Source organism: Leucoraja erinacea, chromosome 6, assembly GCF_028641065.1.
Source record: "Leucoraja erinacea ecotype New England chromosome 6, Leri_hhj_1, whole genome shotgun sequence".
NCBI lineage: Eukaryota > Metazoa > Chordata > Chondrichthyes > Rajiformes > Rajidae > Leucoraja > Leucoraja erinaceus.
The window spans coordinates 50,648,514-50,665,224 of NC_073382.1; the positions used below are offsets into that span (position 1 = coordinate 50,648,514).

The 16,711-nt window shown below is 43.7% G+C and overlaps 1 protein-coding gene across 1 annotated transcript in view; it reads right to left on the reverse strand.

Annotated features, from left to right (window-relative positions):
- Nucleotides 1-15,310, reverse strand: part of rnf17 (ring finger protein 17) — a 92,131-nt gene extending 76,821 nt beyond the window's left edge. Inside the window, exons 1-4 of the mRNA XM_055637565.1 lie at nt 15,199-15,310; nt 8,018-8,082; nt 6,707-6,778; nt 4,226-4,326 (exon numbers count right to left, since the gene is read on the reverse strand). Coding sequence (XP_055493540.1) covers nt 4,226-4,326; nt 6,707-6,778; nt 8,018-8,082; nt 15,199-15,310 — 350 coding nt within the window. The remainder of the gene's footprint in view (nt 1-4,225; nt 4,327-6,706; nt 6,779-8,017; nt 8,083-15,198) is intronic.
- Nucleotides 15,311-16,711: the final 1,401 nt, after the last annotated feature.

Here is a 16,711-nt window from a genome sequence, read left to right on the forward strand (position 1 = left end):
CCCCCAGAATCGTAGGAAGGAATAGAATGGTCGAGGGCGGCTCCTGCATGTGGGTCGGGGGCACCCCGGGCGTGGGTTGGGACGGTGGTGCCCGCGGGCGCAGTTGACTCTCCGGCTGTGGGCCATCCCGGGATATAAGCCATGGGTTGCAAGGAGACCGATGCATAAAGCCGCCGGACGGAAGAGACACAATCGCATCTCCTCGACCAGCTAGGGGACCGAGTCCTGAGAAATACGACCTTTAGCAACGGCTGGGAGACGTCGGCAACAATGCAAACAACGAAGAACAAACTAAATAAAAATAAATACTGATTGCTAAACCCTGCGTGGTGATACAGTGTAAACAAAGTGAAAAGAAACAACACAAACTACAGTGAGCAATCACGTGCAAAGTGGTAGGTAAGTTCAAATTGTCCAGTGTCCATGGCGCAGGATGGGAAGCTGTGCTGGAAAACCAGAGGTTGCAGTGACAGTCTCCGACCTGAATGTGGCGCTGTTGCCGGTGGTCCGGCTGCAGGGACGGCATCTGGCCGGAAGATGGCACTGTGAACGGCGGTCAGGCTGCAGTGACGGCAGTCAATCGGAGGGTGGTGCTGTTGCCCGAGGTCAGTCTGCAGGGACGGCTTCCGGCCGTAAGGTGGCGCTGCGGATGGTGGTCCTGGAAGGTCAGCATCTGATCAGCCGCGGCGGCCATTTTTGTAGTCGGGCAGTCGCTTGTTTCATTTGGCCACTGCGGCCATTTTGCCGGCCGTCTAAAGCGACCTTAACCAGCGAATCAAGACCTTGCTGCTGGACCGGACAGGCAGCCAGCGCCCAGGGATCTTCTTGATTAATTGCTTTTTTATTGAAGTAATACAAAACAAAGAAATAACTCATAACTTTCCATTCTAAATCGCTGTTCCATTCACATCATATAAATCATAAAAGCTTCTTCTTATAAATGTATGTTGTCTCGTAACATGTAAATGTCGTGAGAAAACCGTTTCTCCGCATTATCCAACACCAAAATGAAACTTTTAATCCGAGTCTGCACCAGACTCCTCTAACAAAAGACCACACCCCTACTATGTATCAAATCCCACCTACAAAAGTACAGGCAGATAAAAACTAAAACAAAAAATATCAGACATGATAATAATACTGACTTAAGCTTAATTTTGTTGTGGTTGCTGATATTATACTATCTTTTATACTTTTAAGGGCCGAATCGGCTATATTAAGCTGATATCAGAGGGTATATACTACTATTTGATCATACTATCGAAGGGCCGAATGGCCTCCCTGCACCAATTTCTATAGATACTATAAACTCCTTCAATTATAGTACATAAACACAAGTACATAGTGAAACTAAAATAAGGACCTAATTAGATTGTTGTTGAGGAAGGGTTGTGGTTATGGCTGTGCAGTATGGTTGAAGAGCCTGATGGTTGCAGGGAAGTAGTTATTCTTGAACCTGGAGGTCACAGTTCTCAGGCTCCAGTACCTTCTTCCCCAATGGTAATAGCGTGTTGAGCGCAGTGCAGGTCTGATGATATTAGCTGCCTTTTTGTGACAGCACTTCCTGTAGATCCTTTTGATGATAAGGAGGTAATGTCCACAAATTTCCTCCTTTCCTGGGCATTTGTGTTACAATCCACACCATGAGGCAACCAGTCACTATGATCACTACTTTCTATGGAGATATAGGTATTGTTAAGTTTTCTTTGGGATTGCATCAATATGCTGGGCACAGGACAGATCTTCAGAGATATGCTCTCTCAGAAACCTGAAGCTGTTGACTCTCTTCAACTTCCCATCAATGGTGACAGGTTCATGGAATCTCAGGTGTTTCTTCCTGAAGTCAACAAATAGCTCCTTGGTTATACTAACTTTGATAACAAGATTGTTGTTCTGGCACCATCCTATCAGATCACCCACTCTTCTGCTCTTTGACTTCATTACCCGTTATTCCCCCAAATACAATGGTATTGGTCCAAATTTGAAGATAGGGTTGGAGCAATGTCTGGCTGTAAAGTCATATATTGAGAGAGTAGAGGGAGAAACACCCAAAACTATCAATGAGCTAACACCTAATTATCTTTTTTTATAGTGGGAAGCTTTATGTGTAACAGAATACTAACAAACACTCCTGCTCTGGTCTGAACCAGCAAAGAATCTTGCACATTCAACAGAAAGGTCAGAGGGAACCGGAGTTTACTGATTCAGTCAACAGGTAAGGCTATTGGCAATTAAGTATTTCCTCCATACTGCAACGCTTATATAAGCAGAGATGATGTATTCATATCCCTGGAGTGGGATTTGAATCAAAAAGTTCTAACTCAAGTGGAAAGATTTCTGCTAAATGAGTCAGGGATCACATTATAAGCAGCCTGGTTATTGGAGATTTTTAGAATACAGAACGGTGACAGGGTGGAGCAGTGGTACAGTTGCTGCCTTACTGTATCAGAGAACCGGGTTCGATCCTGACAACGGATGCTTGTCTGTATGGAGTTTGTACGTTCTCCCCAAGACCCGCGTGGGTTTTCTCCGGGATCTCCAGTTACCTCCCACACTCCAAAGATGTAGAGGTTTGTAGGCTAATTGGCTTGGTATAATTGTAAATTGTCCCTAGTGTTAATGTGCCATTATCGCTGGTCGGCGCGGGCTCGGTGGACTGAACGGCCTGTTTCTGCGCTGTATCTCTAAACTAATAACAAACAGTACAGGGACAGATTCTTCAGCCGATGATGTCTGTGGCGTTCATGATCCCAATATAAATTGCATATCTGCCTACACATAGTCTATATCCCTACATTCCCTGCGTTTTCCTGTGTCTATCTAAATGTATCTTAAATTATTCTACCACATCTGTTTCCACTTCTTCCCCTGGCAGTGCGTTCCAGGCAGCCAACTTCATAATACAGCAACAACTGTGCGTTAAAAAAAACCTCAGAGAGCCCCCTTAAAGTTTTCCCCTCTTACTTTAACATTAGTATTTGAGATTTCTACCTGGGGAAAAAGACTATCTAACCTATCTACACCACTCATAAGATGGCACTTTAAATATATAGGGTGTATGGAAAGAGTTCAGAGCGGAAATTTATAAAGTTGAGGATAAGGTATAGGTGGTAGTGCAAGGTAGTGACATAAAACTACAGTCAGAATGTGACAGAAAGGTTTAGAGCAAACATCAGAAAATACCGGCATATCGGGTGTTACTGTATTATGAAGGAGAGAGAAAGTGATACATTTTGGACTGCTTGAAGGACATACAATTAGATGATCGTCACTTTTTAAAGTTTTTTGAACAATCTAAAAATAGGATCTAACTTTTACATAGGGTTTTATAGTCACTAACAGGGTGGATAAAGTGAAATGATCAGACATTGTGTTTTGGATTTCCTAAAGTAATTTGACAATGTGCCATATAAAAAGTTAAATACACATGGATAGGTTGGGTGAGTGGGCAAATGCATGGCAGATGCAGTATAATGTGGATAAATGTGAGGTTATCCACTTTGGTGGCAAAAACAGGACAGTAGAATTCCAGTAGATTCCTGGGATGTCAGGACTTTCATATGAAGAAAGACTGGATAGACTCGGCTTGTACTCGCTAGAATTTAGAAGATTGAGGGGGGATCTTATAGAAACTTACAAAATTCTTAAGGGGTTGGACAGGCTAGATGCAGGAAGATTGTTCCCGATGTTGGGGAAGTCCAGAACGAGGGGGTCACATTTTAAGGAAAAGGTTGAAGTCTATTAGGACCGAGAGGAGAAAAACATTTTTCACACAGAGTGGTGAATCTGTGGAAGGTAGTCGAGGCAAGTTCATTGGCTATATTTAAGAAGGAGTTAGATGTGGCCTTGTGGCTAAAGGGATCATGGGGTAGGGAGAGAAGGCAGGTACAGGATACAGAGTTGGATAATCAGCCATGATCATATTGAATGGCAGTGCAGGCTCGAAGGGCCGAATGGCCTACTCCTGCACCTATTTTCTATGTTTATATGTAAAATAAGAGTTCTGGCCTTGAGTTGATCTATTACCTTCAAGTAGGTAATCCTTAGCCGTACTCTTGCATTTTTAATGACAAGGTATAATTTGTAACTGTAATCTCTAAAGTTTAAAATTAAATACATAGAGTATCAAGAAACAAAAATCAAGTAGTTAAAGCTACAATAGTAATTAAAGCTATTAATTTTAATGAATTTCAAGAAACAGATGCAGTTATTGCATGGGTATTACCTGTTCTTCACAGACTGGTTAATTTTTTCAAATTCTTTATGCATTTCATTTCTAATTCCATTACGTTCTTTTTCAATTGAAAAGCCAATTCCTTCCACCCTCTGTGTAAAACAAAATAATTATTTCAATATAAAATAAGTCAATTGATGAGTCGCAGAATGAAGCAAAAATGCAGACTATGTACAAATTTAACCTGGTGTCGAAAGATTTTATGAGATTTTATCATTTATGCTGCAACATCACAATTGCATGCAATTCAAGACAAGATCATACTGCCAATATTATTTTTATATTCACTTAATTACTAACCAAGTGGAAGGTTTAAATGTATTTAGCAGAGATCTTCTGTCATCTAGTAATGGACAAGCTTTACAAGCTTGGACATAACGCAGAGAAGATTGAATGGATGGAAAATATTGAGACCATGGTGGAATCTGAGGGGCCATTTAGTCAAGAGTCTCACAGCACAGAAAAATGCACTTCAGCCTATCATGTCCATGCCAATAATTAAGTACCCATCTATACCAATTTTATTTGCCAGCACTTGCTCATAAGCTTTCTATGCCTTTCTTCGTCTAGAGTCTAAAAATATTTTGAGTATACCTGATTCTGCCACCTTCTCAGGCAGTTCATACCAGATTGCAACCACCCTTTGGATAAACTAGAAATTTCGCAAATCCCCAGTAATCTTATTCCTTCCATAAACCTATGCTCACTGATTTTAGACCCTTACATTACGAGGAAAAACATTTAATTGTCCACACGATCAATGCTTTTCATCTATTGTAACAAGATGCCCTTGTTCTGACCAGGATAATGAAATCTCTTGTTCACTTGGTGAAAACAAGAGGATAAACCAAATGATGTAACACGTCTGCAGTGTAATTGTCGAACAACCAGTGATGGAAATGGGTTTTAGGAACTAGGGGTACTCCAAGGTCCGTGAGGCTGACGTTGGGAGGGGGGGGGTGGGGGGATTTTTTTCGTAGTCATACCCATGTAAGAGCACAAGAATGCATAACTTGTTTATTGTGAATTTATAATAGTTTATTGTGTATTATATGTCATAGCTGCTTTCTTGCATCTCTCTCTCTCTCTCTCCCTCTCGACTGCAGCCATCGTCTGCCGGTGATTGATGAAAAGGCCCCTTGCAGACTGTCTGATTGGCCGCCGAGTGACCAGCGCATTATGTGATTGGACACTATGCCCTTGGAGACAGTGGCTGATTGGACGGGAGGAGATCTATTTGTTGATTGGACGGGAATTTTAAGGGAAGCCGAGCGGTGATTGGACACAACCCTCTCAGAGACAGCAGTGGATTGTCCACCAAATAATCGGGCACAAAAATGGACAAATAGGAAAACAATAAAATCGGGATTCCGATTTAAATTGGAAGAATATCATGCCTGATCTGCAGCAAAGATACTACTTGTATCTTTGTTCTGCAGTTCCTTCCTATTTAAGAAGAACCCTGGCCCAAAACAACTCCTAATCCATTCCCTCCACAGATGCCGCCTAGCCCGCTGAGTTCCTCCAGCACTGTTTTTTATTTAACCCTTGAAACTGAGGTTAGACATAAAGCTGGAGTAACTCAGCAGGACAGGCAGCGACTCTTGAGAGAAGACCCTTCTTCAGACTGAACTGAACTCTCGTCGGTGAGAGTACTTATGATTGTCTGCAGAAGGGTCTCGACACGAAACGCCACCCACTCCCCAGAGCCGCCGCCCGTCCCAAATGCCAACCCAGCCCTCCGTGTCCACCTTCAACTCCAGAGACAAACAAAAAACAGAGTGCCGGAGGAATTCAGCGGGCCTGGCGGCACCCGCGAGGGAACGGACCAGGAGCCGCCATGGGCCAGGGTTCCCCCAAACAGGGAGGACCGCAGATGCAGCCGTCCCCGCAAAACGGCAAATGATTCTGAGAATGCTGAGGCGTGAAGGTGAGAGAGAGAGAGAGAGAGAGAGGAGATCCAAAGGACTGATTCGGATCCCAATTACGCCTCGCTGAGACCTCGCCGGAATAGGTGACATTTCTGCTCTACACCCTTCTTCAGACTAGAAACGAGAGATATAGGCATATCTTCCATTAATTTCTCCTTAGTACCATCTATATCTCTTGTTCCTCTGTCCCCTGACTCAGTCGGAAGAAGGCTCGACCCGAAACGTCATCTATTCCGCTCTATGATCGTTGCTTTCGTTCGTCTGTCCACTCGCCCTTGGATTAAGTAGCGCAGGATAAAGCTGCGAATTTACGCACAGGATGGAAACTGCAAAGTAGGGGAACGCCATCCCCGTGCGTACCCCCCCCCCCCCCCCCGTTCCATCACTGCGAACAACAATCTAGGAATGGATTTTTAAGTAATTGTAAAACTTTTTTGTCCAATAATGAAATATACATTCTCTCTGCTGATGAATGACATGGCATTTATTCCTTGACACAAAGATATAATTTACAATGGTGATAATATTTAAAATAACTTACCTGAACTAATTTATTAAACTGATCTCGTTCGCATAACATTTTACAAAGTTCCTCATTAATTGCATCGTTTTCCTGAGAAGGAAAATTCTGAATTAAATCTATATAGAAAGAGTAATCATTCTTCAAGATATATTAGCAATATACCACAAGTTTACAAATGTCATCTAGGTCAAAAGCGTGAAACTACACTCTAGTTTATGGGAGGACTGATAACAGCGGGGAAGGAACTGTTCCAGATTCAAGCTTTTTTTCTTCTGCCTAACGGGAGAGGGAAGAGGGAATGAATGAGTGAAAATGGTCGTTGACTATGTTTTTTTCCCCTAGAGGCAGCGAAGTACAAATTGAGTCGGTGGGAGTGGTGGGGAAGGAAGGAGGCTGTTCTGTATAATGGACTGGGCTGCATCCACAGCTCTACAATATCTTGTGGACTTGAGCAAAGTTGTTGGAACCAAAACTTCCTTGGTGAAAGGAGTTGGTGGAACTTTGATTTTCTTATTGTAGGCATGTGACTACTGGGGTATCACAGGGATCCGAACTGGGACTTTTGTTGTTGTGATATAGATTAATGATTTAGATGTGAAGTAGGAAGAATGATGGTTAAATTTGAGAACGTTACAATAATATGCGGTTTTGGGATAGTGAAGAAGATTGTTCCAGACGATAGCAAAACACAAATGGAAAGTTGTGCAAAGTACTGGCAGATTGAAATTAATCTCGACAAGTGCAAGGTGAAATACTTTGGGAAATCAAATAGGGATAGAACATATACAATAAATGGGAAGGTGCTAAGGAATGCTGATGAACAGGGTTCAAATTCCTAGTTCCCTAAAAGTGGTAAGGCAGGTAGAGAGTGTGATGAAGATACTTGGCATGCTTACCTTCATAGGTTAGGGGCAAAATATAAAAGCTGGTACATTATCCTAGCTCTCTTTCCATTTCTCCCTACATCCCTTCCTCTGGCCTTTTCAGTTCACACCTCTTCTCCTTATCTCTTTTGTTTTCCTTTACATCTTCGGCCTTTTCCACCCATCAGCAATCAATTCCCCCCCCCCCACCCCACCCCCTCCATCATCTATATCCACCCATCACTTTGCCTGGCTTTATTACACCCCTACCTTGCTCCCAGCTTCCTCCCCCTACTACAAGTATTTGAAAAAGGATCCCAACCTGAAAATTCACCTATTCTTGTCCTCCAGCAAAGATGCCTGATCCACAAGTTACTCTAGCAATGTGTGTTTAGTGTAAACAATACCACTGAACTGCTGCTATTAATGTACAGACAAAGGACATACTCAGCGACAGATATTTTACCTGTTCAAAGCAGACAACACTCAATTCCTCGGTTGTGCACATGCATTTCTGGTGTAATTCCCGTTCTAAAATTTAAAAATATTCATAAGCACGTCAGATGGTAATTAGAAATATACAAAAAATGTTGAAAAACTTGTCATACAGCATCAGTGGAAATAGGAACCGTTAATGCTTTCGGGTCTATGCCCCATTGAACCTTTGTTTTTTATTTTATTCATCAATGGTCATCATTATCACATGTGACACGAGAGAAACCTGCAGCAGCACTACATTCCAAAAACAAAAAATACTAATTTGGATTAACAACAAAAAACATTTAAATTGTATTCAAATCACTCATTTTTTTTAGTGTTGGATGGCACTCAAGAAGAAGTGGCAATCCATCACCCGACAAAGAAAGTTGCCCAGAAAAATAATAGGGAGTAGGGGTGGAATTTACCAAGAGCATGGCTAGTGTCAATGCTTTGGTGGGCACAGACACACATAAACACAGTGTTCAAGAAGGAACTACAAATGCTGAAAAATCAAAGGTACACAAAAATGTTGCAGAAACTCAGCGGGTGCAGCAGCATCTATGGAGCGAAGGAAATAGGTGACGTTTCAGGCCGAAACCCTTCTTCAGACTGATAGGGGGTGGGGGGGGGGGGAGAGAAAGAATGGAAAAGGGGAGGAGCCCGAGGGCGGGGGGAAGGGAAGGAGTCAGCTTGAGGGTTAAGGAAGGGGAGGAGACAGCAAGGACTAGCAAATTTGGGAGAATTCAATGTTCATGCACGCCGGCCGCAGGCTACCCAGGCAGAATATGAGGTGCTGTTCCACCAATTTCCGCTGTTGCTCACTCTGGCAATGGAGGAGACCCAGGCCAGAGAGGTCGGATTGGGAATGGGAGGGGGAGTTGAAGTGCTGAGCCACCGGGAGTTCAGGTAGGATCTTGCGGACTGAGCTGAGGTGTTCGGCGAAACGATCGCCCAACCTCCGCTTAGTCTCACCGATGTAAATCAGCTGGCATCTAGAGCAGCGGATGCAGTAGATGAGGTTGGAGGAGATACAGGTGAACCTTTGTCGCACCTGGAACGACTGCTTGGGTCCTTGAATGGAGTCAAGTGGGGAGGTAAAGGGACAGGTGTTGCATTTCTTGCGGTTGCAACGGAAAGTGCCCGGGGAGGGGGTGGTACGGGAGGGAACGGAAGAATTGACAAGGGAGTTGCGGAGGGAGCGGTCTTTGCGGAAGGCAGACATGGGGGGAGATGGGAAGATGTGGCGAGTGGTGGGGTCCCGTTGGAGGTGGCAAAAATGGCGGAGGATGATTTGTTGTAACCAACACAGTGTTGGTTACTTCCTCATTCAAGGTCAAAAGATATTCTTAGAGTGCTCAAACATTTACTTTTGTTATTCTTTAAGATTGAAAAGAAACAAGAATAGTTTGTTTTTTGTTGGCACAAGTGCACTCCTCTTTTCTGAAGAAGGGTTTCGGCCCGAAACTTTGCCTATTTCCTTCGCTGCACCTGCTGAGCTTCTCCAGCTTTTTTGAGTACCTTCGATTTTCCAGCATCTGCAGTTCCTTCTTGTGCACTCCTCTTTTGTCAGGTTGACCATAGGCCCAAATATATCTGATGTAAACTTTACCCGTTTTTAAAACCGTGCAGCTGTTCTTTGAACCACATTGTTTCCCTAATCAAATAAATTGAAGCTGACAGCATCTCTACATAATTAAAAGTCTTTGCCTTGTTTGTGTCCACGATGTGTCTCTGTGTCAATCTGGTTGATTCCTATCTTCTTCCAAACGTTAGGCCACAGCCTTTCCATTTTGACACATCCTACTCACATTTCCCGTGATGGCGATAAACATCTTCCCGTCACATTTCCACCTATATTTCCGAAGCTATTAATCGTTGAAATTTAAAAAACAGCCCGATTTTTTCAAACTCACCCATTTCCGGAAAAAAAAATCCGAATGTCATCACAATACACTCGCAAGGCAAAACGGCCCACTCCCGGAGGGGGGGGCATTCCAGCGCTCCAACGGCAGCTCGCAAAGCACGAAGGGTCACTCCGGGCGGGAGGTGCACCTCAGCGCTTCCACTTTTTAAAACACTTGCATTTTAAAAATAACTTCGCCATTAGTCACTCTTCCACACTGCAACTTCGCCTTGGTCATTCTTCCAATCGCTCTTCCACAACGTTCTTCAAACCCTCTCCCAAGACATTCGGGTGAAGATCCAGTTCAGAGCTGACTGCTTCATTCTGACTTTGTTCTCTTTAACGATAGGCCTTAAATATTTTCAACGTTGCACGATTCTTTGAATGATACTTGCATTTCTTTACATTTCATTTTTAACATTGTACGATTCTTTCAATAAAACTAGCATTTTTTAAAAATAATCCCCTATTGCATTGATTAACTTTTATTTTAAACTAGCTGGATTTCAAAAAAGACCAGCATTTTATTTTAAACGGTTTGCATTTTGATCATTACTTCACGATTTTACAGTTTAATTTGACTGCTGCTTGAAAAAAAAACTTGGAGATTGCATTGATTAACATTTATTGAAGAAAGGCTTGGCGAATGCATTGATTAACATTTAATTAAAAAAGACGCCGATTGTATTGATTAATCAAGATTAGACTGCTGCAAAGACTGGGCCCTTCGACACCCACCCCACTTCAATCACTTCACACCCAATTACTCATTTTTAACCAGTCCCTGCAAAGATGTACTGACCCTGCCTGCTTCAAAGTCTCCACTATTGTCCCTGTACCCAAAAAGGTAAGGATTACTGGTCTTAAAGACTACAGGCTTGTCACACTGACCTCTGTAGTAATGAAGACCGTTGAAAGGCTTGTGCTGGCCAAGCTGAAAAATATTACAATCCCTCTGCTGGACCCTCTGCATTTTGCATATTGGGCCAATAGATCTGTGGATGATGGAGTGAATCTGGGCCTGCACTTCATCCTCCAACACCTAGACCGCCAGGGGACCTATGCGAGGATTATGTTTGTTGATTTTAGCTCTGCATTCAACACCATTGTGCCAGAATACTACGCTCCAAACTTTCTGAGTTGACTGTGCCTGAACCCCTCTGTCGGTGGATCACCAGCTTTCTGACAGACAGGAAGAAGCATGTGAGGCGGGAAAGCATATCTCGGACCCGCAAACGCACAGAATAGGAGCATCGCAAGATGCGTACTCTCCCCTCTCCTCTACTCTCGCCACACCAATGACTGCACCTCCACAGACACCTCTGTCAAGCTTCTCAAGTTTGCAGATGACACAACCCTGATTGGACTGATCCAGGATGGGGATCTCCGTACTCTTTTCAGTTTGACCTCTTTCCTATGACATGGTGCCCAGAACTGGACACAATATTCTAAATGCAGTCTCACCAACGTCTTATATAACTGCAACATGACCTCCCAACTTCTATACTCAATACTCTGACTGATGAAGGCCAAAGTGCCAAAATACATCTTGACCACATGATGAACCTGCGACACAACCCTCAAGGTACCATGCAACCATTCCTCTGCTCACCTGGCTAATTGATCCAGATCCTGCTGCATTCTTTCACAACCATCTTCACTATCTGCAAAACCACTCACTTCTGTATCACCAGCAAACTTGCTAATCTTGCCCTGTTCTGTGACGTTTCACAGATTGCTGGAGTAACTTAGTGGGTCAGGCTGAGTATAGAAGTTGGGAGGTCATGTTGCAGTTGCATAAGAAGTTGGTGAGGCCGCATTCAGAGTATTGTATTCAGTTCTGGGCACCATGTTATAGGAAAGATGTCATCAAACTGGAAAGGGTACAGTGAAGATTTATGAGGATGTTGCCAGGACTAGAGGGCCAGAGCTATAGGGTGAGGTGGAGTAGGCTGGGACTCAATGGAGCATGGAGCACAGGAGGATGAGGGATGATCTAATAGAGGTGTATAAAATCATGATTTGAATAGATATGATTGAGTCTTTTGCCCAGAGTAAGTGAATCGAGGAGCAGAGGATATAAGTTGAAGGGCAAAAGATTTAATAGGAATCTGAGGGGTATGTTTTTCACACAAATGGTGGTAGGTGTATGGAACAAGCTGCCAAAGGAGGTAGTTGAGGCAGGGACTATTGCAACATTTAAGAAACAGTTAGACAGGTATGTGGATAGGACAGGTTCGGAGGGATATGGATCAAATGTGGGCAGGTGGGACTAGTGCAGATGGGACATGTTTCCACACTGTATAACTCTATGACTATCTATCGTTCCCTCTCAAACCCATTCTCCTGCCTTCTCCCCGTTACCTCCGACACCCGTATCAATCAAGAATCTATCAATCTCCTCCTGAAAAATGTCCAATGACGACCTCCACAGCTGTCTGTGGCAATGAATTCCACAGTTCACCACCCTCTGACTTAAGAAATTCCTGCTCATCTCCTTCCTAAAGCAATGTCTTTTAATTCTGAGGCTGTGGCCACTGGTCCTAGGCTCTCCCACTTGTAGAAACATCCTCTCCACATCCACTCCATCCAGGTTTTTACCAGGATGGGACAGACGGCAACAGATTCACACCGTGTCCCAAAGCTTGTGTCCTGTCCTGCATCACCCAAGTCAGCAGAGACGTTATAGGAGAGGGCAAGCGTCTATGCATGTCACATCATGAATATTACTGAAGAACGGTCTTGACCCGAAATATAATCTATACCTTTTAAAAATCCATAGATGCTGCCTGACTGACTGGAGTTACTCCAGCACTGGACATGGTCACCTCTTTATGTGTTCTCACGGACTAGAGGGTTGAGATGCCCGCCTGTAATTGTTATATGACCCACTGAGTTACTCCAGCACTCTGTTAAATCGTTCGCTGCTATTCATATTACTCCACTCTGCAGATGCTGCCTCCGACCCACCCACTGAGTTACTCCAGCACTTTGTGTGTCTATTTTCCCTTCACCAATCTGCCCAAGCACACTCTCCCCCCTCCTTCCCTATGTTCCTTTCCACCCATAAACCTCTCTCTGCCTTTACATTTCACTCCTCTTTCAAATCTGCTCTATTTATCTACATGCATTTTTCTTCTTAACTTTTTAGTCATAGAATGATGCAGTGTGGAAACAGGCCTTTCAGCCCAACTTGCCCACACCAACCAACATGTCCCATCTAAACTAGTCCCACTCACATGCGTTTGGCCCATATCCATCTAAATCTGTCCTATCCATGTACGTGTCTAACTGTCTCTTAAACAGTAGGATAGTCCCAGCCTTAACTACCTCCTCTGGCAGCTTGTTACATACATCCAGCACCCTTTGTGTGAAAAAGCTACCTCTCAGATTATCCTGTGCACATTTCTGAAATAATTTTTCATAAATCCTGTCATGCAAAAATGCTTTTGTAACTCTTCGTCGAGAAAAGGAACATGCATCAAAGAGCATCTAAAATGATGAGTTTCCAGCCATTAAAAAGCTGCTAGAATGTCCCATTGCAGCAAAATAGTTGAATAGGTCCACAGATGACAAAAATGATTAGCCATCAGCAGTGAAGGGCCAACATGAAGTGGTGAATCTTTGGAATTCTCTGCCACAGAAAGTAGTTGAGGCCATTGGCTAGCCATTAAAAAGCTGCTAGTATGTCCCCTTGCAGCTAAAGGGATCAGGGAGTATGAGAGAAGGTCCACAGATGATTCTGAGATGGTTGATCGGCCATGATCATATTGAATGGCGGTGTTTAAGAAGGAACTGCAGAATCTGGAGAATCGAAGGTACACAAAAAGTAGTGGAGAAACTCAGCGGGTGCAGCAGCATCTATGGAGCGAAGTAAATAGGCAACGTTTCGGGCCGAAACGTTGCCTATTTCCTTCGCTCCATAGATGCTGCTGCACCCGCTGAGTTTCTCCAGCTTTTTTGTGTACCTTTGAATGGCGGTGCAGGCTCGAAGGGCCAAATGGCCTACTCCTGCACCTATTTTCTATGTTTCTATGAACGCACAGGTTTTCCCTCCAGAGGTAATTTAGGCAGACCAAATTGATTTTTTGGCATCTCAGCTACAATGGGGTAATTACATAATTTGGCGACCGCGATGAGATGCAGAAGTGTTACTGGATGACATGCAAATCAACTTGTATCCAGAAACAAGTCATGCTGCAAACCGTCCACGTTGTTAGTCGGTAGAAGGGTCTCGACCCGAAACGACACACATCCCTTCTCTCCAGAGATGCTGCCTGTCCCGCTAAGTTACTCTAGCTATTTATGTCTACCTTCGATGCAAAGCACATTGTTGTACAAAATCTTCCCGCAGTTCGCATTCAATTGGGACACTAAACTCTATGGAACAGGATTTTCAACACGACCGATCGGCGGGCACCCGAGCATTGTCCTTCCTTCTTCAGCGTAGCCTTATCGCCGAGTTGGGCAATTACGGCCGACAGACCATCGGAAGTGATATGCCATGCAAGTTCTTTATTTCACTCAAACGTTATATGTCCGAATCAGGGGTTTAGTTTACTTTATATTCCAAACGTGTGTCATTTTACTTTTTTTATTAATGCTTTTAATCAACGAAGCTTCCCTATGATTGTATTTTATTTGTTATTCTGCCAATCACCTGCCAACTTGTATCCAGAAACAAATCATGCTGCAAACCGTCCACGTTGTTAGTTTAATTTGGGGTACAACATGGGAAGAGGCCCATCAGCCCACCGAGTCCATGCCGACCATTGATCACCCGTTCGTTCTCGTTCTATGTTATCTCAATCCTCAAACACTTCTACATATTACGGCAATTTACGGAGGTCAATTTACCTATAAATCTGCACGTCTTTGGGATGTGGGGCGACCACGGGGAGAACCTGCAAACTGCACACGGACAGCACCCGAGTTCAGGCTCGGACCCGGGTCTCTGGCGCTGATACAGCGGCTTACCACTGTGTGCCGCACTTACAATTGAAAAATATCTAATCTGCACAACCAAGTGATGAAACCAGTTGTATAATGTGGTTAAATTCGAGGCTTAAGCTGAAAGCTTACAAGAGGTTTGCAACTATTAATCAACCGACGCCCACCCTCCCGACCCATCCGCTCAAGCTCGGGCTTGGCCCTTTGTCTTCATACTCCTTTGGCAGGAAAATTCTCAAAGAACTGCTCCTTTTAAGCAATTTTATTTTTAAAGCAAATATAGCCCAGTCCGAGTTAGCGACTACGTTACATACCGAGGGGCTGCGACTGTTCCTCGCTGCTCGCCGACCCTTCCTCCGCCATTTTGACAGCGGCCACGTGACGCCCGCTTCCCGCGCCGTCCATTTGTGCTCGCGCGTCATCCATCGGCCCCCGCCCCATCCATCCATCCATCCATCCATCCAGCCCCGCCCCCGCCCCGGGCCTGCGCCGTGGCGTTTCTGTGGTAAAACTCAGGTAGCTTTTATTTTTAACCCACGTGTAATTTATTGGGACACAAGGAACTGCAGATGCTGGTCTACAAAAAAAAGACACAAAATGCTGGAGCAACTCAGCAGCGGGTCAGGCAACATCAATGGAATCTGAAGAAGCGTCCCGACCCGAAACGTCGCCTCTCCATGTCCTCCAGAGATCCCGCTTAGTTACCCTGTATAATATATTGGGGTTGGGTTCATGTGAATGTGGAAGAAACTCACTTGGAGCATCAAAGCAACACGTGTTTATGGAAATAAAAGAGAACTAGTAACTAAACGGGACAGGCGGCATCTCTGGAGAAAAGGAATGGGCCAATCTTCAGACCCGACACGTTCCTACCATTTTGTGTCATCTGCGGTATAAATCAGCATCTGCGGTTGCTTCCTACACAATGAGACCTATTTATTTGCTTCCCGTCTTCTTCCATTCCACTGACAGTAGAATTCAAACGAAATATACTGGCAGCAAATGTCGTAATCCAGTTCCTACCCCAAAAGCCTAGCTCCATTGCTGCAATATCAATGTCAACTACAGAGGGGTGCTAATTTACCTTTATAGTAATGTTAAACTTACTGCAATTTCCTCCTATATCATTATGTACTATGTAACTGGCACGATTCCATGTCTTCGTTTACTATAATGCTTTGCAAGACACCCCTCTGGGTTTACCCTGCATGTTCCTAACCCCGTAGGCAATACATGCACAGGCAATAACTATAAATGTTTGCTGTTTTCTGTCATTATTTAAACGTTTAATGTAATTCTAGCAATGAATTACTCTGAATGGCCAATTAAGGCTATGTAATTTCTACAGAGAGCATGGGCTTCCACCTTCTACAATCATTTCATAAATGCTTTTCCTGTCTTGTGGTTCCAGGTGGCTTGTGTGTTACTAGCACATTGATGATGATGATTCAGTTGTGACCACCTTTACATTCAGTTGTGACCACCTTACGCCCTATAACATTGTATGATGCCCTCATATCTGGATTGACCAGGTGAAAATTCTTTAGTGTTATTTAATGCCATTTTTATAACATGGGTAATGATGCTCACCCTATCGAATATAATGTCTAGACTCTTGAAGAGTTTGAGCTGTATTTATTCATCAACTAATCCACACGTTAATCTGCTCCTCAAAACACGATCCACGAAGGTTCTGAAATTGCAATGATTTGATGGCTCTCAAATTCACATTGGGATAAGCAAATGACTATCTAATTATGTGCACCAAGTTTCTAAATAAGAAATAATTCAGATGCTGCTTGGTTGTAGTTTGAATTTACTTTATTG